This window comes from Aristolochia californica, unplaced genomic scaffold (assembly GCF_029961685.1).
Source record: "Aristolochia californica isolate CCGP_79_NKW_82.1479 unplaced genomic scaffold, dmAriCali1.0.hap1 SCAF_6, whole genome shotgun sequence".
Lineage (NCBI taxonomy): Eukaryota > Viridiplantae > Streptophyta > Magnoliopsida > Piperales > Aristolochiaceae > Aristolochia > Aristolochia californica.
In genome coordinates, this window is record NW_027182257.1 from 4,844,047 (window position 1) to 4,867,925 (window position 23,879).

Below are 23,879 nucleotides of genomic sequence, written 5' to 3' on the forward strand. Positions count from 1 at the left end.
TGTTATTGTTATTACTACATTTATGTTATTTAGTTCAAGTTGGGATCACTGCTTTACCTCCCAGCTTGAGGGGTAGAAGTAGAAGAAGTACCCGAAAAATGTATTTCATATGTTGTGGTAATTTTAATGTGACAAAAATATTAAAGAAAAGGGGGAGCACAAAAATGAAGCTTTTGCATCTAAGAAGAAGTTTTTGCAACAAAGAAAATTGAAGACCAAGAATCTTGACTCGCAATAATAATTGTGGTAATTATTGGTGATACCTGACTCGGCTTGACTCGATTCTATTTCTCAGACCGAATTATTATTTTTCAGGTACTCGCAACATATTCCTTGATCAACATAGTATTTGGTGCAAATACTCTCACATAGGATTATTTCATGGGTCCTTTTACAAGGATTTTTTTTGGTTTGTATTATATGGGTTCAGACCCATTTCTGCTGCAGCTATTGTGTCTCTTTGGATGAAACATTATTATTGAAGAAGTGGTAACCTCAGCATTCTATCTTCCTTTTTACCCATTACCTATTGGTTATTTGACAACCTTACTCCTACCATCCTTTATTTGACTCTCACATACATCTTTAGGCCAACCTTTTGCGTGTTGCTTCGGTTAAGAGTTTAAGTCTATACATATATACATATCCTTGTTTTAAGTCCATTGAGACTATGTTATATATATACCCGTGGGTCTTTTATCGTTGCCTTGTGAATGACAGACATTACCCACTTATCACGTTTGAGAGTCGGTGCCCGAGTTGGTACACTGTGATGGAGGATATTTGGTACATATATGTTACCCCCTTAATTGGCATTTATTACTCCTACAACTTGAGAGTCATTGTCCTGTGGAGGGACACGGTGATGAAGGAGTTTTACTACACTTCTGAGTATTGCATATAAACCCATTACCTGTGAAAGATAGAAGTGCCACTACCCGCAAATGATAGGAGTGTGCCCTAAATCCAGCATGAGTTATGACTGGAGTATGGAGTGATTTTACTCTCACTTATCTTATGCCAACTGGGCCTCATGGAAGAGAACACCAGCGTGAGGGGGAGTGTTGGAAGATATGGAGGACTGCCATTTTATACGAGAAAATCATATACATCATTTGCAGCAAGTTAGGAGTTCATGATGTTCTCTCACCCCCAACTTGAGGGGGAGTGTTGGGAGATAGGCCCAAGCTCACATGACTAATGAAGGCCCACATATCTAAGAGTGTTGGAAGATGGGCTTGAGCCCATAAGATATGGACCTACCATGATCACATGAGTTGGTGGGATCCACCATGATCACGTGAGGTGGCATTATGAGTTTTACACAATAAGAAGTCTTACACAAGAAGAAGTCTTACAGAGCCACAATTATTATGGAAGGAGGTCTCACAGAAGAGTTTCAATTTAAGGGTGTTTTAGTCATGTTAGTCTTCTATTTATATTGAGTTATTTAATTATGCTAGGACTTATCTTTGTTAGAGTTTGGGTGTAATTTAGACAAAGGTAGTTTAATTGTAGTTGGACTTTACTACTTTCCTTTATTATAAATAGAGATTCATATACTCTGATTATAATACGTCAATGAAGTATTTATCTTTTCCATAAATTCAACAAAATATAATCTCAATTATCAAATAAGATCCAATTGGATTTATCCTATGTTGTATTTATCTTATCATATAAAGTTTATCTTCTCTATTCTAAATAGTATAAATAACCACCCTTACTCAATTGTATGTGGGTGTGTGTTGGAGAGGGGGGGTGCTCTTGCAAATATCCCCTATTGTGTTAGTGAGCCTGTCTCAAGTCAGGTGCTCTTACTAATATGCCCTATTGGGTTAGAGAAGACCCGTCCTTGCCAGTATTATGTTGAGTCGGGTCAACTCAGCTTCTCCTTTAACCATGCTACTCTTATTAAGCTAATGTTTTTTATATTATTTTTATTTTTATAAAAATAGCTTTTACTTTTAAATATTTATTTTAAAAATACAATTTTTTTTATCTTATTAGTTTTACTTTTTATTATTATTGGAATTTTATGGTTAAAAATAATTATAATTTAAATAACATAGTTATTTTTAGTTTATTATTTGAATACTTTATCAAGTGTTCTAACAATTTTTTTATTTTTTTATAATTCAAACATAAATATATTTATTTTATGACTATTTAAAATTTAATAATTTTTAGTTGGATAGGGCGAAGGACGGGTGAGGGTGGAGTGAGACGGGAACAGGAGGAAGACACTCAGAAGACGGAAAGAGGGCTGCATCGCCGTTAAGGGCTGAGGGAGCCGGTAACAGGAGGGTGACACTGCGCTAGACGAAAAGAGGGCTACATCGCCTTGTCGGTCTGCAGTTTTACGGTGTAGACAGCCATGGATTTTACTATCTCGTCTCGCTTCTCGCTCGATACCCCTGTGGTTCTACCTTCATACCCAAGAATAACAGCTGCCAAAAGAAATTTAAGTAGTTCTTCCGGTTCCAGGTGCTCCGCCAAAGCTTCTCTTGCGACTAGTTTCGTTGTTCCATTTGTCGGGGGCAGCGATTTCTGCGGTCAGAAGATTCGTCCTTCTTCTCTCAATCCTGCAGTTTCCGCATCCCGCGGCAAAAGAGGCGTTGTCACTATGGTATTAGTCTGTCCTCTAGTCGCTACTTTTGCTCTGGATATTTGATGTCTAGGTTTGAAGCTGTTTGTAATTCGACTCGTAGGTTTCTAATTTATGGGTTTTTTCTTGTATAACTTTTACAGTTGATTCAGTTTATACAGAGTATTTCGTCTCAAGCCAATCAACATATGAAAAAATCAGTCGAACCGAAGTCTTTTATTTATTTATTTATTTTCAGTTTAGAACAAGAGTTATGTGATATGGATGGGTCTAAGGGAATTACAATTTGTGTTCGTAACACCTGCGGGAGCTGGACCATGCAACAAACCGCATGATAGGAGATGGATGCAGTGCAGAGTAAAGTAGTCTGCGCTGTCTTTGTTGTAGTGGTGAAGCCCTTTCCTTGTAGCTATGGCTCCATTATATGGGTGATGGTGGAAGAACCACTATAAGTCCAGAAGTTCCAGAAATTATATATCATGCATCATGTATCACAGCTTCAAAGGAAAGATTAGGACTAGCAGCTCAATTGTAGAAACAGCTACACAGTTGTAGCAAAATGCAAAAGGAAGGCTGCAGGGGAAGACTTATAGATAATAAATCTGACTTGATGGAAGTGGTTTTTGATTAAAAAATTGTTACTATCAAAACAAGTTCCATGTTCTGATTGTCTTACAGAACTTGAGACCCCTTTATTGACAGAAGGATTGAAACCTACATTTATGACAGGGTTGAGTAGTATATAATGGAACTTATCAAGTATATATATATATATATATATATATATATATATATATATATATATATATATATATATATATATATATATATATATATATTATGCTTTTAATTCTGTGGAATTCTTAATGTACTACCCCTCATTTTTGCATTATTGACATGTTCGTGATGGATATATAGATCCCCAGGGAACGTTTAGAACTCTAGAGAATATATTGGGTTACATCTGCTAGAACATATGTGCTAGGATATCCTCTCCAATCAAATGGAGACAGTGAATTGGTCCCATTCATATGAAGAAATGGGTCTCATTCATCCTCTCGATATAATTGGACAGGGAGTAGCCCCATTGTTAGTACAAGTACTAGGAAATCTGAACTCAGAATATAGTCTTCATTGTGAGAGGCATGCTAAGAAAACCTCTGCTTTTACTTTTTTTCATCCTTACATATTCTACCAAATTTCAATAAAAAAGGTTAAGAGTTGACTGTTGTTAATAGCATAGCTGGACTGATAGACTGTTATAACAAATGAGACTCTTGCTTATAAATGGCATTCATTTGGTCCACACCAATATCTGCTCCCCCATGGTGGTGGAAGGGGACTTTGCCGTTGACATTAGCTGGTACTGCAGAGAGGCCGATCTATCTTGGAGATTTTTCCTTTATCTTATGTTATTCCTCCTGAGCCTACTCTGGAGATGCAGGCTGCTGCTGCTGTTTCGTCTCTTCTTGAGAAAGTTTGGGACCTAGCCAACTCTCTTACAACCACTTGGATTCATGTTCCAAGATCAGATGCAGTGGTAGATAAGCTCTCAAAGGAGGGGACTGCTCTCATTGTTTTAGTTGTTCTTAGACATGCTGTTTAATTATTATATATTTTCTTTTCTCCTTTAGGTGCTGCCTTGTAAGACTAGCAGTTGCTTCCCATCTTTGTGGGAGGCTCCGCTTATTTTGCCATTCTTCTTTCCACTAATAAATATTTCTCTCATTATTCAAAAAAAGTGACCGTTTTAGAAATATGCTTGAAATTTGGAACTAATATATCTTTGTCTTTTGTTTTTTGTGTGCTGTGTTTGGTTTATTATCCCAGTATAGTTTGTACATTTGTCATGGTTCATGTTATAAAATTAGCTCTTTCCATGGATTAGTTGATCTTGCCTTTTTCTCTAATGTTTTTCTGTACTTTGATCTCTGACAGGTGATTCCTTTTCTAAGAGGAACTGCATGGGAGCAGCCACCTCCAGATTTAGCATCATACTTGTACAAAAATAGAATTGTCTACTTAGGCATGACCCTAGTTCCATCTGTGACAGAGTTGATCCTTGCAGAATTCCTGTACCTTCAATATGAGGATGCTGAAAAGCCTATTTATCTTTACATAAATTCTACTGGCACTACTAAGGTACTAATAGTTCATATGTTGCCTGCCTGATTCTTCTACCTGTAGTTTTGTGCTCTGTCCTAAAGATAGATAATGTCCATGTAAAGCTATATGTAGTTCTCTCTGTGGCCTTTTGAAGTGTTTCCTTTGGTTTTATGGTTTTTGCTTCTATAGTATTCTGTTTTCTCTTATTATAAGAATGATTTGCAGTCTATTCATTGCACAGTTTTTTTAAACAGCTGCTTAATATCTTCTAGTTTTGGTTTATAAATATTTATTTTTCTTTCAGGGTGGTGAAAAATATGGTTATGAGACAGAAGCCTTTGCAATCTATGATGTTATGAGGTCATTACCACTTACATTTCTCAGTGATCCTTGCGTGTTCAAGGATATATGCTTTACCATATACTTCTTCTTTCTAGTGGTTGGAATATTTTCATGTCTTACTATAATTGTAAAAGTTTAATTTGAGCATTGTTAGTTTAAATTTTATTTGAGATTTCAATTGCATATCTGGAAACTGGTAATTAACAATGCTGCTGAAATGAAACTGAAATATTTTTTTGCCATTCTTATCAAGTTAAAACCTCAAAGGGCCTCATGAAGTTAATGACTTAAATTAAGGTGCTATTCACAAGATTCTAATTATGGGATATTCCTTCACATGCCTTGGTTACTTTACTTTGAAGTGTTTGAGTATAGCTAAATAAGGCAAATTAGCATGTGTGAAAACCATCCATTGTTATGCTTTAGTGGACATTTTAGTACTTCTTTGATTAAACCCAAACTGTTGTAGCAAAAAAGTAATTTAGTTTACCTTTCTTGTGAGACAGGTATGTAAAACCTCCAATCTTCACACTTTGTGTTGGTAATGCCTGGGGAGAAGCAGCCTTGCTACTGGCTGCTGGTGCTAGAGGAAATCGTGCTGCTTTACCTTCATCATCTATCATGATTAAGCAGGTTTATGTTATTCTCTGTTAAGAAATTCTACCCAATTACCTTGAAGTCTTGCCAATCTTTTGCTAATCATTTCTTTGGCCCCAAATCATAGCCAATTGCCAGATTTCAAGGTCAAGCAACAGATATTGACCTTGCCAGGAAAGAAGTGAAAAATGTGAAGGCAGAACTGGTGAGAATGGCTTTGTTATAAATCTCTTTAGCATAAAGTATATGTTGGAGCTAATGGAACACACAAGTGTTGCTATATACATTGTGGACTTGATTTTTCAAAATGAGACACCAAACACCTCATCTTCTGTTGGTGTCATTTTGACTTCAGATGATTTTTTTTTTTTTTTTTCTGATTAGGTTAACTCTTTTTGCCACATGTTTTTTAGGTTAAATTGTATGCAAGACATATAGGAAAAACTCCAGAGCAGATTGAGGAGGATATCAGACGGCCAAAATACTTCAGCCCCAGTGAAGCGGCGGAATATGGTATCATAGATAAGGTGACTGAAACAATTAAATCTAACATTTTGTTGTTTTGTGTTTGCAAAATCATGACTTAGCCATTTTTTTTTTTGCAGGTGTTATACAATGAAAGAGGCAGGGAGGACCGTGGCGTTGTTTCTGACCTGAAAAAAGCACAGCTTATTTAGGTCTCACAGCTTGCTTCCAATTGTTGTTTCAAGGGGTTGGTAATGGTCCATTTGGTGCATTCTATGCCATTACTAATGTCAATATAGAAGATAATTAGTCCGCTGTTACATGTAAGCTTGAAGAAGTTTTTCTAATTGTATACTACGTATAGATAACAATCGATTCAGTCTATTTTTTCTCGTTACAATAATGTTTTATTTAAAACATGAAACTCTCTGCATGATCATCTAATATAACTACTATTACACTGGAGTAATACTATTACCCACGCAGTCCCGGAAAGATGAAGCAGAAATGGGTGAACCCAGGAATACACCGCCACATTAGGTGGATGAACATAGGGGTGGCATCGAGCCGAGCCGAGCCGAACCCGAACCTACCTATGTTTGAGTTGAGTTTGATTTAAATATTTTGAACTGAGTTTCGAGCCGAGCCTCGTCTCGAGCCTAAAATTGTTATCGAGTTTGAGCCCAAAAATTTTAAATGAGTTCGAGCCAAACTTCGAGCCGAACTGGAGCTTCAACATATATTTAAAATTTTTTAAAAAATATATATCATATAAATTGTATATAAAATTATATATACATTTTACATAAAATTAGGCATGACATCTATATAAAATTAAGCATAATCTATATATATAATACAAGTATAAGATTGGGCATAACTTTTTCTTAAAATTGAGTATAATCTATGTACATAATACCTGTATAAAATTCGGCATGACCTCTACTTAAAATTAGGCATAATTAATATACATGATACCTATATAAACATTCCATAAACACTCCATAAAATAGTCTAAACACTTCATACACTGCATAACATTATAAATAAGCTCTATACAATAATCAAACACAACAAAATTAAATGAAATATCACTATCAATTTACAATCACCCAAATAAAAACTATAAATCCATTATAAAATTACAAACTATAGTTGTTTCTCTTAATGCTAGAAAATAATATGCGTCCCTGCATGACCAAAATCTCCACCTATGACAAAAACAAAAAAATAAAATTAGTTATTGTCAGATAAAAAAAATACTCTTCCACTACTAGTTACTTAATGTCGTTAAAAATATTAAAATTACCAAGATGAGAGAAACATGAAAAATCATGTAGCTGGTAGCATTATGTCTGTACTCTTCTTCTCAGGATGTAATCATAAAACAAAATTTTAATAAATAAAACTAAAAAATTTCATAATAAATAATTAATCAAAGAAATTCACCTTTTGATTTTTCTTTACACCGTGAAGAACCCGAACCCAATCACTGCCACAAATCAAAGCTTGAACTGTATTTGGTGCCAAGGAAGAACGATATGAGTCTATTACTCTACCACCAACACTAAATGTAGACTCTGAAGCTACTGTGGATAGGGGAATTACAAGGATGTCTGCTACCATATTAGATAATACCCGAAATTTCATATGATTCATTTTCCACCATTCTAAAACATCAAAATCATATTGTGAAGTTTCCTCACAACTATATACACCTTCTTCAAGATAAATTTCCAATTCTGACCTTGGTGAATTAACTATATCCTTTTGTTTCATATAACTCATTAACTTTGACCAACCTGAACTTGATGAAGGCCTACGACTTGTGGAAACACCCATAGAGCTAGTACTTGAAACAATCTCTTCATTTCTAATATCCCATTATAAAAGGATACATATTCATCGTAGATCTCATATAAGGTGCGTCGAACTAAATTTATATTCATTGTAGCTTCCTCCTTAGAATATATCACTCGAAAACACATTCTGATCAACTTTAATTTGACCCTTAGATCCAAAACTGAAGCAACAACCATCAATAAATTGCATTCATCCCAGTACTTCTCAAATTTCTCTTTCATTCTACTAACCATTGTCCTAATGAAAATATTTTCATTCGTAGAATGAAAATTCAGAGTTTATTTTACCCTATATACCTCACTAAGGTACAGATTAGAAGTAAGGTAGTCACTCCCAGAAATTATATTAGCAACTGCATTAAAAACTTCTAGGACTTCTAGGATCTCACACACCATGTTAACCTTTTCCCATTCATCAAAACTTGGCAAACAATCATAAGTTGGTTCTCTAACTTTAAATCTAGAAAATGCATTTTTGAATTTTAATGCAGAAGATAACATGTCATAAGTGGAGTTCCAACGAGTTAGACAATCAATAACCAACCTCTTTTCACCAAGTTCTAATTGTTGTACAATTTCAGAAAAAGTGCGAAGTCTAGCCTTAGACAGATTTATGAATTTGACACTTTCACGCACATTATTAATGATATCCTTAATCTGAACAAGACCATCTTGGACTAATAAGTTCAAAATATGAGCACAACAACGCACATGAAACAACTTTCCACCACACACCAAATTTTTTTTCCTTGAAAAATCTTGTTTCAAAACTTTGATACAAACATCATTATATGCAGCATTATCAACTAAAATACTAAAAACTTTATTTTCGATCTCCCACTCTTTCAAACACTTGTAAATAGCATCTGCTATATCAACGCCACGAGGAGGAGGAGGAACATGCACAAAAGTCAAGACTCGTTTTTGTAGCTTCCAATTACTGTCAATAAAATGCCCAGTAATAACCATGTATTCAATCTTTTGATTTTGGGATTTTCAAAGATCCGTGGTAAGACTAATTTTGTTAATCTCTTTTAACAAAATTTTCAATTTCTTTTTTTTTGCCTCATACACCTCTATACATTCCTTCTTAATGGTCTTACGAGATATTTTCTCATAATTCGTATTTGCCATATTCATTACAAATTTAAATCCCTCCTCTTCTACTATCATGAATGAATGCTCATGCGTAAGAATCCAATGAGCAATGAGTACTCTCATTTTAGCTTGATCATATTTTCCTCCAAAATCCATAAAAGGAAGTCCAGATGGACTACGTATTAATCACTATTCGATTGATTGGTCCGAGGTTGTCGACAAACAAGATTTGTCTAAGTCACTTCATTTCTTTTTGTCCAAGTCACTTCTCTTTTTGTCTGATCAACATTAGACCCCGCTCCCATTGGTTGAAAGTTTAAGGTTTTTTGTTTTCTCATTGCCACTTTTCTACTGGTGCAACGTTTCAAATATCGACTCATATGTGTGGTCACTCCACTACTAATAACACTCAAATTGATTTTACAATGAACACACTGAACCTTTTTTTTACCATTAAGTGATACTTCTTTGAATTCCAACCACACATGAGACTTTTTTTGTCTTTTTGAAGTATGGGTAGAGTCACCTTTATCCTCATTTATGGTAATTTCATCTGGGTCCACTTCTATGACAGAGGGTAGTGACTCTGGTGGAGTTGAGTCACTATTTATAGTCACACAATAACTAGTTTTAATTATTGATGTCAATTGAGGAGGTGTTGACATTCTTACTTCTACAAAAAAAAAAAATTACAAATTAAAAACATAGAGAAAAAAAAGCTATCCAAACAATAAAGATCCTACACATAATTTAAGATATTTGTCTATTCTTAGAGGAAGGTACGTGACGTTGTGACAATCGGGAACGACCCTTGTCTTTCAATGCAGCGGGGTCTCTTTGAGCCTGTAGCCCTGCACCCAATAGTTTCCAGTCCAATATACCGATTTTTTTTATATATAAATTTAAAAACTTCGAAGAGAAGGAAATAAGCATACCAACATTCTCTTCTAATATTCTGATGAAATTCAACCTCAATACCAAGAAACTATTGATAAAAATGAAAAAAAAAAATTCAAACCTTATAGAAACAGAAAGTGTGTTTGTCGTTCAGGGATATCTCCAAAAGCCTTTCCAAGAATGAAGGAGCACTGCTAAAATGAAACGAGAGTTAGAAATTTTGTAGGGTAAGGTCGGCGATGAAAAAAAAATAGAACATTAAATAAAAATCTTACCTCCCGTTGGACCGTCGCTTTCGTCTCATCAGCGAGGAAGAACTTTGGATGAAGAAATTGAAGAGGAAGGATAAAAATCGATTGCAAAAAAGAGAGATAATTTACATCCATCTCTATCTAACGTATCAATTCAACGAAATATTGGGTCTAAAAATAAAAATTTTGTACTGTATTCTGAAATGTTCTGATCTAATATGTATGATGAATACATGTTTACTAAACTTGTTACTAGTCTAACATAACATAATTGGGTTGAGTTCCATATGTATAAAAAAAAGTTTTGTTTTGTTGAACAACAATTTAATTATTATGGTTGTTTTATGGACCACAATATTATATTTAGGAAGAGGAAGAGTTCCATAGGAATAAGAAAAAGACACATGAAGAAAGAACAAGCTCTGATTACACCAGATAGGGTTTTTTTTTTACAATTTTGCGATTAGAACATGATTTTTGTTTACACAATTGATTCAAAGAGCATGTTATCGCAATTTTAATTCTCTCAAGTTATTGAAAAAAAACAAAAATAGAACCAAGTCACAATAGAAGCTGCAGAAAAAAGGTAAAGACTAATCATTGCATTTTGAATAAAAAAAGTCCACTACCAGATAAAATATAATTAATATGGACACAATCTATATGAACAGAGATCAATATAAGTAGTGAACTAGCAAAAGTAGATGTGGATTGTACATTGAAAATGTTGATAATCCACATATTGTGACTAGAAGAAGGGCTTTGAGACTTTGTCCACAGGAAAATCGTATAGGATACCAAATGTAGGACAACATATGAATGGCGACTGTACATAATGCAATGCCGAGCAAAGGATGAATGATCCTTTTCAGCTTAAACAGATTCTTAAGAGAGAATAGAAGTTTTATGCATTTAAAACCAATACCGCTGATAGCAATATAGATGGAAATTGGAAGGTCAAAGTTTAGGCCTGTGGGTAATAAGATAATAATCAACTACATGGTCTACTACATTCTCTTCGTGCTTAAAAAAAACCACATGATAGAAAACGATGCAAGATAAACTTATTGATTGAGGAAAAAAGGTAAAAAAATGATTAAAATAATGTATTTAACTTTATCTGGAACATATACAACCAAAGGCAAACTAGACTTACAGAAAATAAAAACGAAAAAAAAATCAACACTGAAATCACAGAGGAAAAAAACGTACAAAAGATAAAAATGAAAAAAAAATCAACACCGAAATTACAGAGGAAGAAAACGTACAAAAGATAAAAATTAAAAACAAAAATCAACTCCAAAATTGTAGAGGAAGAAAACATATAGAAGATAAAAAATAAAAAAAAAAAAATCAACACTTACAGAAATAGAGTGTTCGTCGTTCGGAAATATCTCCAAAACCTTTCAAAGAATGAAGGATCACTGCTGAAACGAAGCGAGATTTAGAGATTTTGTAGGGTTAGGTCGGCCAAAAAAAAATAAACATTAAATAAAAATCTTACCTCCCGTCGGACCGTGGCTTTCGTTCATCGGTGAGGAAGAACTTCAGATGAAGAAATCGAAGAGGAAGAAATCACAGAGGAAGACGAAAAAATCGAAGTCTTTGACAGAGATTGAGGACTCAAAGAGGGAGAGGGAGAACAAGGGATTTGAAAACCAAAATCCCCTATTTCCCATGAATACCCGCCATCGGACAATGATTTTTGCGAGAAAATCATGCTGAAACGGCATGAAAATGGCAGAGAAGTATGAGTTCCAGACAAGTAGGACAGAAGGGAAGAGACGGGACTCTTTGTCCCGAAAAGTTTTTTAGAACTCCCCCGATTCCCGAATCGCCGCTCGTTAAAACGAGCCGAACCTGGCTCTACTTGGGATTGGCTCGTTAATAACCTATTTCTGAACTCGAGCTCGATATAAAAATAATTGAACCGAGCCCAACTCAAGCGGCTCGCGAACCGGCTGGGTTCGAAGCCACCCCTTGATGGACAACACCCACAAGCCGGTTATCGATCGCCATCCATCTTCCGCCGCTGATCTCTCGAGTCTGTGGTCTAAGTCGCCAGATACAGACACCATCTAACCTTCTGGCTTCCACTCACTCACTACGACGTGAAATCCGGATGTCTCCCGTCGAAACCTGTCCGGAGTCGGGACGATGGCCGACCGACACGATCTGCCCTCCAAGCGCCAGCACCTGGTTAATTCGACACCTGTAGGTGGCGAGAAAGCTCGGAAGTCAGAGACGGTTAGAACATATCGTCTCATTGATTAATGCTAATATATTTATTTTGCATTTAAGTAGACGTGGATCCGTGGCGCAATGGTAGCGCGTCTGACTCCAGATCAGAAGGTTGCGTGTTCGATTCACGTCGGGTTCAAATTCCATTATTTTTTTCTCGTCACAGTATCTGAAAAATTAGATCTATTTCCATTTTGCCAAACCACAGCAAAAAGTCCAGTTGCTTCAGAAACTCAACCGGTTCCCCATTTCAATAAAGGGAAGAGACGAGCAGCTTGCACCTTGCTGCTTGGGCTTCTTCTTCTCTTTCCTCTCATCGTCTTCCCGTGCCGTGACTGATTTCTGTGTTGGTATGCTCACAGCTTCTTGTTATAATAAGTATTTTCAGCATTAGATCCAATATTGCTCAGAGTGAGTTGCTTCAGTGCCTCCATTCTTCAATGGCGATCTCTTGCCAGCAATAAGGCCCTGAAATTTCTCTTTTCTATGTAACGAAAACATGAAGCACACTACGTTGGTAATCTTCAGCGGAACGAAGAGAGAAGCACCGATACTGATTGTCTTCTTGTCACTTCCGAGAGGCAAGAACAAAAGCTGGCCAAACTGTCGAATGGCAAGAACACCAAGCGCCAGAATGCTTGAAACATGAAGAAAGATTCCAAGCTCGGGTACTGCGAAAGCATCCCCATTGGAGTCGCTTGTGGCTGCTCAAGGGATTTGAGATGGGCGCATCACGCTTCTGCTAGGCTCGCTGAAGTTCATCTTTGAAGAGGAGTCAAGGCTGCGTTTATGTCATCTTTAGCCTGACGGTTCCAAAGAGGAAATTGCCAATCTAGAAGCGGGTGGTCAGCCGTCGACGGACAAGGGCTGGTGAGAGGCAATGTATATGTCGCCGGAATTGGAAGCATGAGTAAGCTAGAAATTTTGTGGCTTCCATTTTCCAACGTCATTGGAGAAATTCCCCTCTCCATTGGAAATCTAATTGCACTGAAACCCCTTGATCTTACTGATAATTGTTTTCCTGTAATGATTCCCGCAACAATGGGGACTTTTTGTAGCATTTAGCGTATTCAGCAATACAGGAATAGGCTTTTGGGGTGAGTTGTTAGAGATTATTGGGAATCAAATGTCTCTGGACTGGTTCAGTGTTACCCTTAGAGGGACACTGCCTGAGAGAGTTAGGGACCTTGAGGACGAGAAAAAAATTTCTCAATTTATGGCCGACTTGAGAAGATTTTTCTGCTCAAACAAAAGGAGACAGAATTGAGGGATTTCAGTGGCGTCTTGTTAGACTATGCTGCCGCTATCAGATACAAAATAGTGAGGTGTTGTAGAGAGAGAGAGCGCTCTGAATTTGAAGGAAAATATGATATGTGCCACGTCACATGTACCATACTACGAAGACCAGTTATTTAGTTATCGTACAAAGGTGTTCAATATTTAGTTATTTGTTAGTGGATATTGATCAACAGCAGTTGTATTTTCGTTCCTTAGCTATATAAAGTCTGAATGATTTCAATAAAGATGATAGATTTGATTCTGAAACAGTTTTTTCTTACCTAGATTAGTATCAGAGCAGGTTAGCGACTTTCCTCTGTCTTGAGCGTGTTTTAGTTCTGCGTAGAATCCTTTCCTTCCTCTCTCCGTAACGTAGATTATGTCTCCTTAACGTCACTCCGAAATAATCTTCCGCAGCAACATATCTCTAATTTCGCCAGAATAATCTCCTGTCTCTCTCGCTTTATCTACCGTGACTCTTTGTTTGTTTTCTATCTGCTGTAATCGTTGGGTATATTAAAAAGGTGTCTTATTTCCTCCACCGACTTCCCCGTCATAGTGTTTCGGCGACCTTCTGACAAGCCATTTCCATCAAGTCCTTGATATCCAGAAAGTGCGAAGCCTCGACGAGGTCGATCAGTGTGTTCTGATCTACATCAAGGAACTCCGACTCCCGAGTTTTCCGAAACCCAGAAACACGAGCCGAAAAATCCCCGCAGACCTTCCTCGCCGCTGCCGTTGCCGTTGCCACTGCCGGTACCTGAGCTGCGCCACCGAGGGGCGTCATCGCCGCCGACGGTACCTGAGCTGCTATTGCCGTCGTCCCCGACTCGTTCCGACGACAGCTTCCTCCCGAGTTTCCCGAAACCCAGAAACACGAGCCGAAAAATTTCCGACGAAAGCTTCCTCCCGAGTTTCCCGAAACCCAGAAACACGATTAAAAAAAAAATCGGATGTTTACCGTTGTCGTCGCCCGCTAAGTCACCATCTCCGGCAGAATTCTGAACCGCAGTGTCGCTGATTGAGATTCTCCAACCGGAAAACTGGTTCCGACAATGGAAAACTCGTTCTTAATGCAGAATTTCGCAAAGAGGTCAACGAAATCTTACGACGACACGACTCCAGTTTCGATCAGCTTGAGAAGCGGTGTTCACCGAGTTACAAGCTCTTCGAGCCTTCCATAGCCAAAAGAGTAAGTCCTTTCGAAACCATTTACACGTGACGAATTTCACATCAACATAATTCTCGCTCTAACACTATAAATGACCACTCCCATCAACACCTCAAGTTGTCCTTCTCAAAGTTTAATGGAGACGACCCTATCAGATGGATTTATAAGGTAGAACAATATTTTGAATTCAAAAATATTTCACCAGAATTACAAGTTCAATTAACCTCCCATTTAGAAGGCATCGCCCTGCAATGGCATAGGTGGTTGACGAAATTTCGCGGACCCTTCACATGCGATGAGTTCACCTAGGCTGTATAACTTTGATTTGGTCCAACCGACTATGAGGACCCGTAAAAGCTTTGAATCGCCTTAAACAAACCACAACCATAGTAGAGTATCAAGAAGCTTTTGAAAGGCTTTCCAATCGAGTGGACGGCCTGCCCGAAAGGTTCCTAATTGGTTGTTTTATTGTAGGACACCGAGATGACATCCGCATAGATGTTAAAATTAAACACCCTAGAACCTTGACAGATACAATAGGAGTGACTCCGTTAATCGAGGAGTGCAACCAGCTACAGAGGCGACCAAACCACCAACTACTTTCCCAACCAACTTTTGCGACACCAAAGGTCTCACCTAACCCAATAGCTGGTGTGCTAGGATCTCTACCAACCCAGCGCATAAACCAAAACTCCAATACTCAAATAGCAACCTTCCGCCGAATAACCAACCAAGAGGCACGAGAACGTCAAGAGAAGGAGTTATGCTATTATTGTGTCGAGAAGTTCGTTCCAGGCGATCGTTGCAAATTACCGCAATTATTTATGATCGAGGATTCACCCCATATGGGCATCGAGGATGTTGAGGACGATCAACCAGAACCAGACCCTCCATGAAGCTCGCTCAACGTTTCTTTGTTCCATACAAAGTCATTGAGAAAGTAGGTCTGGTGGCTTATAAACTAGCTTAAGGACAAGGATCTTGTCCTGATTTTATCCTTGAGGACAAGGATCCTTAAGCGGTGGGGAATGATATGTGCCACGTCACATGCACCAGACCACGAAGACCATTAACAGTTGTTTAGTTATCTGTACGTGTGTGCTCATTTTGTTTAGTTATTTGTTAGTGGGTGTTGATCAACAGCATTGTATTTTCATTAGTTGTATGGCTATATAAAGCCTGAACGATTTCAATAAAGCAGATGGATTTGATTCTCAAACAGTTTCTTCTTACCTCGATTCCTTCCTTATCCTAAATTCTTCGTATCAAAATAAGGGTAAACATAGGTTTGAGAGAACCAAGTGTAAATAAAAGTAAACTAGGGCAAACAAAAAACTGAGATAAAGAACTAAGTCATAATGGAAAGAATAAATTATACTAAAACTTGATTAATCAAGAGAAACACATTATCTATGTAAATTGACACAACATCAATTTACAGACTATGATTTGATACCATGTTAAAATTTTGAAAAAAGATAAATACTTTAATGACTTGTGTTGGCCCAAATGGCTTCTCAAGAGGTGGATGAATTAAGAATTAAAATTTTAAAAACCTTATGGTGTGGAATATAAAATCATGTAAGAATACAAGTTAAAGCAAAAAAAAAATCACACACCACAATATTTGACTCCAAATTTTTTATCGATGTTCCCTTATTGGAATTTGCCGCCCAAGAACCCGTGCTTGGGAAATTTCACTAATAGCTCTATTAGCTAAAATTTAAATAAAAAATATTTTGGTTTTCTTTAATCCACATGTCTGCTTAAATACACAATTTACAAAATAATTTCACCAAGAGATTACTTAGATTCTAGCTCTAGTAAAGCCATTTCTATCTCTATTCAATCAGATTCAAGATGAGGCAATCTAAAAAAAAAATATACAAAAGAAAGGTAAAACTTGTGCTCATATCAATTGGAGAGAAACCTTCTCCTTTTGAGAGATCCAAGCCTCCAGCCTTTGTAGCACAATGAAAGATGTTGGAGCTTGTCTAATATGTATGCAATGGAGATGGTAAGAGAAAAGATAATTTTTTTTTTTTAGAGTTTGGCTCACTCTTTCACAAAAATGCACTTTAGGAAAATTTACAAAGAATTGAGAGTAAATGTTTGTAGATATACCAATAAAAACTTATTAACTTCTCAATGGGAGGTTTGACAGGGTATTTATACGTTTTCTAAGCCAAACTAGCCATTTTTTGCCCGTTTGTAAACAAGATGAGTTTACATTGATCGATTAGTGTAAAGTGGTTGATCAATCAATCATGTGTAATAACTATTTTTCTGTCAGAATATGACTTATTGATCGATAGTATGATCGATTAATATCTTTCTGTTAGGTTTGACATTTTAAGTTGATCGATCAATGTACATGGTATGATTGATCAATCAAATCCCCTCTAACAGTGCATTGCAAGCATGATTGATCAATGACTTTGTTATTGTCGATCATGTTTTATGTCCTTGATCGGAAAATTCTATATGATCGATTAGTCTAAGAGATTGATTGATCAATTAGCAAGAATTTGTTTTGCTTGGACAATATTGATCGATCTGTCCAAATGTGTTGATTGATCATGCTTTATAGCATAGATTGGCCATGTTCTTGATGATTGATCAATCGACCTTGGTTGATTGATCATGTTTTATAATTTTGGCATGTGCACTTTTGATTGATCGATCATTATCAAATGATGATCGATCATTCAAGGGCCGATTCTTCTAATCGACTTTTAAAACATGAGAATGAATGATCCCAAGTGATTCTAACATGTATGAAATATGTATATGTATTTGTAAAAATATTTTTGAATTCAAAATATGTTCTAAATCTTCAAGTTTTGAAGGAGTGGACTGCTCTCCTTACATGGACTGAATTTTTGGAATTTTTTTAGAGATTTCTAAAACTCATCTTTAATTTTTCTTCATCTTCTGAGCGTGCTTCTTCAAAAGTTCTTTACTTTCCATGTGGCGTGAGATCTTTGAGAAGTTTTTATCGATTCAATGCTTTAGACCTTTGAAATTGATGTCTCTTGAAGGAAAAATATCTAAAGTACTACATTTATAATTGTTAGCTCAATTATATTTCGTTACCACCAAAATCAAGAAGGGAGCCAATACTTGGTCAACAATCTCTCCCTTTTTAATGATGACAAAGCCTAATGTTAAAAAATTAAAAATTACAATATCTCCAAGGTTGGAGCTAAGTCAAATGTGCAAATTTGGAAAATGGCTCCCCCTTTACCTATACATATCTTATTTTACATTTTAAGTTCCAAATCGTAATTTTTAGTGTTCCAAATGGGTCTAATTCATTTTCTCCCCCTTTTTTTCATATTCAAAAAGATATAGAAAAACAAGCTTGAGTAACAAAAAGTGGCTAAAAGGCCTTTCCATATATAATTTCAAATTTACAAAGAGCGAAGTAAATACAAGTGCTCAAAAGTAGATACAATTTGAATGTATCCATTTAGGATGTTGAATTTAGGAACCCAAGAATAATACCTCGACCACGGGGAGAGAAAAAGAGAAAAGCTCTCGGGTAGAGAGAGAAAAGAAGGAAAATAAGAGATCGGAGAGATAGAACTTTACACAAGAGAGAAGAAAAAAAGAAGTAACTTGGTTGAATAATTCCGAGTTACAATCACCTCTATTTATAGTTGAGGAGGTGATAGAGTCCATGTACAACTAACCTTAGGACTCCTAATTACATTCCAACTAGAACTCTCTACGATAAGCCGATTAGGATAAGATTACATATATTTAAGAGACTAATTTAACTCAACTACACACACGTTCTTTAAGGATGTGAATCAAGCTAGAGAGCCAGCTCTTGGTCTTATCTTGTGGGTCCCACATGATCTTCCAGCACATGTAGATAGATATACCAGCTTGTGGTATCTTTGTGGGTCCCACTTGATCTTCAAATCTTCTATTTAATCCCAGCACATGTTCCTTATCTCTTAGCTAGAACCACTTTGGATGAGGACTCTTGTTGACACCTCTCGAGCTCATGGTGGGTCCCATTAGCTTGTGGGGCCATGGTGGATCCCATATTGTAATAGTCCCCCTCAAGCTGGGGGTGAGAAAACATCGTAGATGCCCAACTTGCTACAAATGTTGGACAAAATTTTGTGAGTGACTGGTTTGGTGAGAATGTCTGCAACCTGGTTCTGTGAAGATACATGTTGGAAAGATATGATGCTGACAGTGAATTTTTCTCGTATGAAGCGGTAGTCTATTTCTATATGCTTTGTTCTCTCATGGAAGACTAGATTTGATGTGGTGTGAATTACAACTTGATTATCGCAATATAGATTCAAAGGAGCTTCTTTGTAAAACCCAGTTAATTTAGGAGAGATCTGATCCATAGGAGTTTACTGATTGTGCGTGTCATGGCTCTGTACTTTGCTTCTGCACTAGACCTTGCAACTGCATTATGTTTTTTTCTCCTCCATGTAACCAAATTTCCTCCAACCATCGTATAATATCCCCAAGTAGATTTTCTGTCATCCGGGGATCTAGCCCAGTCTGCATCTGAGAATCCTTCAATGTTGAAGTGTCCATGATTTTTATAGAGGAGCCCTCTTCCCACCAATCTTTGATATTTTCTCACATCTACTTCTTCTCAAGTACCCGCACATAATTTTGTATTTGAGTCCATAGGAGTTTCTATTGGTCTACAACCCAACATTCCGGTCTCCTCCAGTAGGTCAAGAACATACTTCCTTTGAGATAATATAATTCCATGACTTCAATACCCAAAAAATATTTGAGCAATCCGAGATCCTTTGTCTTGAATTCTGTACATATCCTTTCTTTTGTCTTTTGGATGTCCTCGGGATCACTGCCAGTTATAATAATGTCATCAATGTATACGACTAGAATTGCCTTGCCCTTCGGTGTGTCTTTAATAAAGACAGAGTGATCTCTAGAGCATCTGTTAAATCCAGCCCGTATGAGTGCTTGACTAAAATTTTTAAATCATGCACGAGGCGACTGTTTGATACCATAAATAGATTTTTGTAGTCGACATACGAACTCTCCCTCAACCACATACCCAAGTGGTTGCTTCATATAAATGTCCTCCTTTATATCCTCATTCATAAAAGCATTTTTGACATCAAGTTGATAGATCTGCCAGGAAGAGTTAGCTACCAGAGATAATAACAAACGTACTGAGTTTAATTTAGCTAATGGAGAGAAGGTTTCTTCATAATCAATGCCATAGCATTGTGTATAGCCTTTAACAACAAGGCGAGCTTTCAATCGAGTCACGAATCTATCCGGATTGTGTTTTACCATAAATACCCATTTGCAACCGATGGGTTTCTTATCTGAAGGAAGTAGAACTAGAGCCCATGTCTGATTTTCACAAAGGGCCTACATTTCTTCATCCATAGCCGCCTTCCACCCTGGATGTTTGAGAGCCTCCTGATAGGAATGTGGTATAGGTACGGAGGAATATAGCCGATAAAAATTGACAACAACCAAGGGATAGACGATGATGAGACACAAAGTTTGTTATTGAATGAGAAGTAGAAGGCATGGTGCATGATCAGGGCTCTTTCCTAACAGCAATAGGACAAGTATCATATTCAGGGCCAAAATAATCGAAGAAGATGGACTTACCTCAGTAGGATCCGACAACTCAACAAGTGTGGTGTCAGCCAGTGTTTCTGAGGGTTGAGTATTTTCTGCAGCACGGGCCTGGTACTGAAGATAAACCTGGAGGAGCATTATCAGAATAATATTGCGAGTCTTCAAAAAATGTGACATCCCTAGACACAAGTAAACGCTGAAGAGAGGGATTATAACAAACATAACCCTTTTGTGTGCGAGAGTATCCTAAGAAGATACACTTAACAGATTCGGGATCAAGTTTACTGTGTTTTGGGGAGGAAATATAGACAAAACATTGACAGCTGAAGACTCTCAAGGGTAGTGGAAAAGGATAATCATTAGGTAATAATAGATAGTAGGGAGATTTTTTACCAATACCGGAAGAGGGTAACCGGTTTATAAGGAAACATGCGGCCAATAAAAGTATGGAACTTGCATGGCATATAAGTAAAGAGTACCTCAAGAATATGACGGTTCAATGAATGTAATAAAATATTTCACTTGAGAAATGTTGGAGATACTCAAGGGTCCCCAGACATCAGTATGAATTAACAAAAAAGGAGAGACACTTTTAATTTTTGGACGAGGTGAGTATGTAGACATCTGATGTTTACTCATTTGACATGCTTCACAATAAAGGTCCACTACACTTTAGGAAAAATACGATGAAGCGATTGGGCTGACAGATGTCCCAACCGGTTGTGCCATAACCTGGTTACAGTGTCACAGGTGGATGCAGTATTTATTTGTGTCACATCCAGGTAGAAGAGCACCCCTTGTTCACGACCTCCACCAATTACTCGCTTCATTGTAAGATCCTGAAACACACTTGAAGTGGGTGAGAAAGTGATAGAACAATTAAAATTTTTGGTGAGCTGACTAACCAATAAAAGATTCAAAGGGAAAGTAGAAACGAAAAGGATATCAGTTAGCAAAAGTGATGGTGTAACAGAAGTGAATCTTTTCCCTTGAACTTTATTTTGTGAACCATCAGCAATGGTAACAAATTTATGTGAAAGACATGGAGAAATTGAGTATAGTAGATGTTTGTTACCTGTAAGATGCTTGGAGGCTCCTGAGTCAATTATCCAGGATGAAGAGGAGGCAGAAAACATACATGAAGCGGTGGTGGCAATAGTTGGTGAAGAAGTACTTGGGGAGGTCCCCATCATGGTCTTCATTTTCTAGAATAGTTCATAGTCTTCATCAGTAAAAGTATGCTTTGCAATTTTTGTGCTAGACTATTCTACTTTTGTATCACTCACTAAGGCTTGGTTAGCCTTATTCTCATTAGCTTTATAACATCTTTCACGAGAGTGGCCCAATCTACCACATATAGAACATTCTTTTAGATGAAATCATGTGTCTCTAGTGTGGCCATATCCCTTACAATGGGTGCATTCCTTCCCATCTGTTCGGTCAAAACTAGTCCTTCCACCTCTTCCTCTTCCTCCTCTATAAAATTTGCCTTGGCCTCGGCCTTGGTCAGATGGTGTTCCCCTATGTCTAGAGTACATAGCGCATGGTATTTCAGTAGTAGAGGGAGAAGCGTTTGGAATACAGAGAAATGTAGCACATACATCATCAAAAGTGGGAACCGTGGAAGAGCTAAGAAGGTGACCAACTTCAAGATGCGGTTTAATGTTAGCAAGGCATATGGCAGTTATCAAGGCCTCTTTCTATTTATCTTGGACAAAGATATATGTAGAGGTTGGCTGGGAAAGTTTCCATTCTTAAAGAAAGCCTTGAAAGCGGACCAAATATTCATGTATATTATCTTCTTTTTTTTTTGGTAAGCGTCCGTTGTAAAATATCATATGGCCTTTGTAAGTTGTTGGAGCTTGAATACAACTTGGTGCATGTCTCCCAAATTTGTTTAGCCGTCTCTAGATGAATGACATTATTGGAGACATGTTCTTCCATATTGTTGATAAACCAACTAATAACCAATGTATCCTCCTTTAACCATTTGGTATAGAATATATCATCTTCATCAATATGTGGTCCACGGTTGGTGAGATGACCAACTAGGTCTTTTGTGATAAGAAACCGACAAACCGATGTGGACCAGTTCATAAAATTTGATACCCCTGTAAGGGTACAGTGGTGATTCTGAGTATGTCACTCTTGTGACTCATATTATCTTCAGCCATAGTAGGCAAATCAAGTAAAATAGTTCTCCAATCAAGTAATCAAAATATGACCAAGTGGAAGGCTTTAACCAAGTCGGTTAATGGAGATACTTAGCATAAAAAATAAGTAAATAATTTTAATGGATAATGATTCATAAAAGGGTAAATATCACCCTTCTTTATCCTAGAATCTTATTGCCACATATTTATAAAAAAATCCAATATGCACTGGTCTCGGTCACAGTATTGAGCAAACCGACAAAAACTGCCTTGATAATCTCTTCTAATCAAAGATAATCCAAGATACATATATTCTCATAATTTTATAAGATGAAAACATGCATATGGACATATATAAACCACCTCTTAATACCAAAAACCAGTAGCATAAATTTAATAATATGAGAAATAAATACTTATCTCATGAGCTTCAACCTTGCTTCATAAAGAGCCTTCTATGAGCAACTTTTAATCATATCTTCATAGAGCATAATGGGGATCCTAAATTGGTAGCTCTGATACCATGTTGAATTTAGGACCCCATGAATAATACCTCGAGCAATGGGAGAGAGAAATAAAAAAGAGAAAAAGAGAAAAAGCTCTCGGGTAGAGAGAGAAGAGAAGGAAAATAAGAGAGATTAGAGAGAGAGAGAACTTTACACGAGAGAGGAGAAAAAAGGAAGTAATTTGCTTGAATCATTCTGAGTTACAATCACCTCTATTTATAGTTGAGGAGGTGATAGAGTCCATGTACAACTAACCTTAGGACTCCTAATTACATTCCAACTAGAACTCTTTTAAAATAAGCCTATTATGATAATATTACATTATCTATTTAAGAGACTAATTTAACTCTACTACAAACACCTTCTTTCAGGACGTGAATCAAGCTAGAGAGCCAACTCTTGGTCTTATCTTGTGGGTCCTACATGATCTTCTAGCTCGTGGTATCTTTGTGGGCCCCACTTGATCTTCAAATCTTCTATTTAATTCTAGCACATGTTCCTTATCTCTTAGCTAGAGACACTTTGTATGAGGACTCTTGTTGACACCTCTCGAGCTCATGGTGGGTCCCACCAGCTTGTGGGGCCATGGTGGGTCCCACATTGTAACATAGGAATGCACTCTTTACATCCATTTGGTAAAATTTGAACTTCATGTGATGAACATAGGCTTCTAGGATTCAAATTGCCTCTAGTCTTGCCA

The 23,879-nt window shown here is 37.0% G+C and overlaps 1 protein-coding gene and 1 non-coding gene across 2 annotated transcripts; both read left to right on the forward strand.

Annotated features, from left to right (window-relative positions):
• Positions 1 to 2,210: 2,210 nt before the first annotated feature.
• On the forward strand, positions 2,211 to 6,510 carry LOC137934621 (ATP-dependent Clp protease proteolytic subunit-related protein 4, chloroplastic-like). Its single transcript, XM_068779065.1, has 7 exons — positions 2,211 to 2,629; positions 4,547 to 4,750; positions 5,019 to 5,074; positions 5,563 to 5,689; positions 5,781 to 5,858; positions 6,067 to 6,180; positions 6,259 to 6,510. The coding sequence occupies exons 1-7, from the start codon at positions 2,378 to 2,380 to the stop codon at positions 6,328 to 6,330; spliced, it is 903 nt and encodes a 300-aa protein (XP_068635166.1). The 5' UTR covers positions 2,211 to 2,377; the 3' UTR covers positions 6,331 to 6,510.
• Positions 6,511 to 12,534: 6,024 nt separating this feature from the next.
• TRNAW-CCA (transfer RNA tryptophan (anticodon CCA)) lies at positions 12,535 to 12,606 on the forward strand. The gene has a single exon. It is a non-coding gene; the product is annotated as a tRNA-Trp (tRNA).
• The last annotated feature ends 11,273 nt before the right edge of the window (positions 12,607 to 23,879 follow it).

Coding starts and splice junctions, on each gene's coding strand:
- LOC137934621 (XM_068779065.1), top strand. CDS start 2,378: ATGGATTTTACTATCTCGTCTCGCTTCTCGCTCGATACCCCTGTGGTT. Junction 5,690..5,780: donor CATCTATCATGATTAAGCAG/GTTTATGTTATT, acceptor CCCAAATCATAG/CCAATTGCCAGATTTCAAGG. Junction 5,859..6,066: donor AAAATGTGAAGGCAGAACTG/GTGAGAATGGCT, acceptor CATGTTTTTTAG/GTTAAATTGTATGCAAGACA.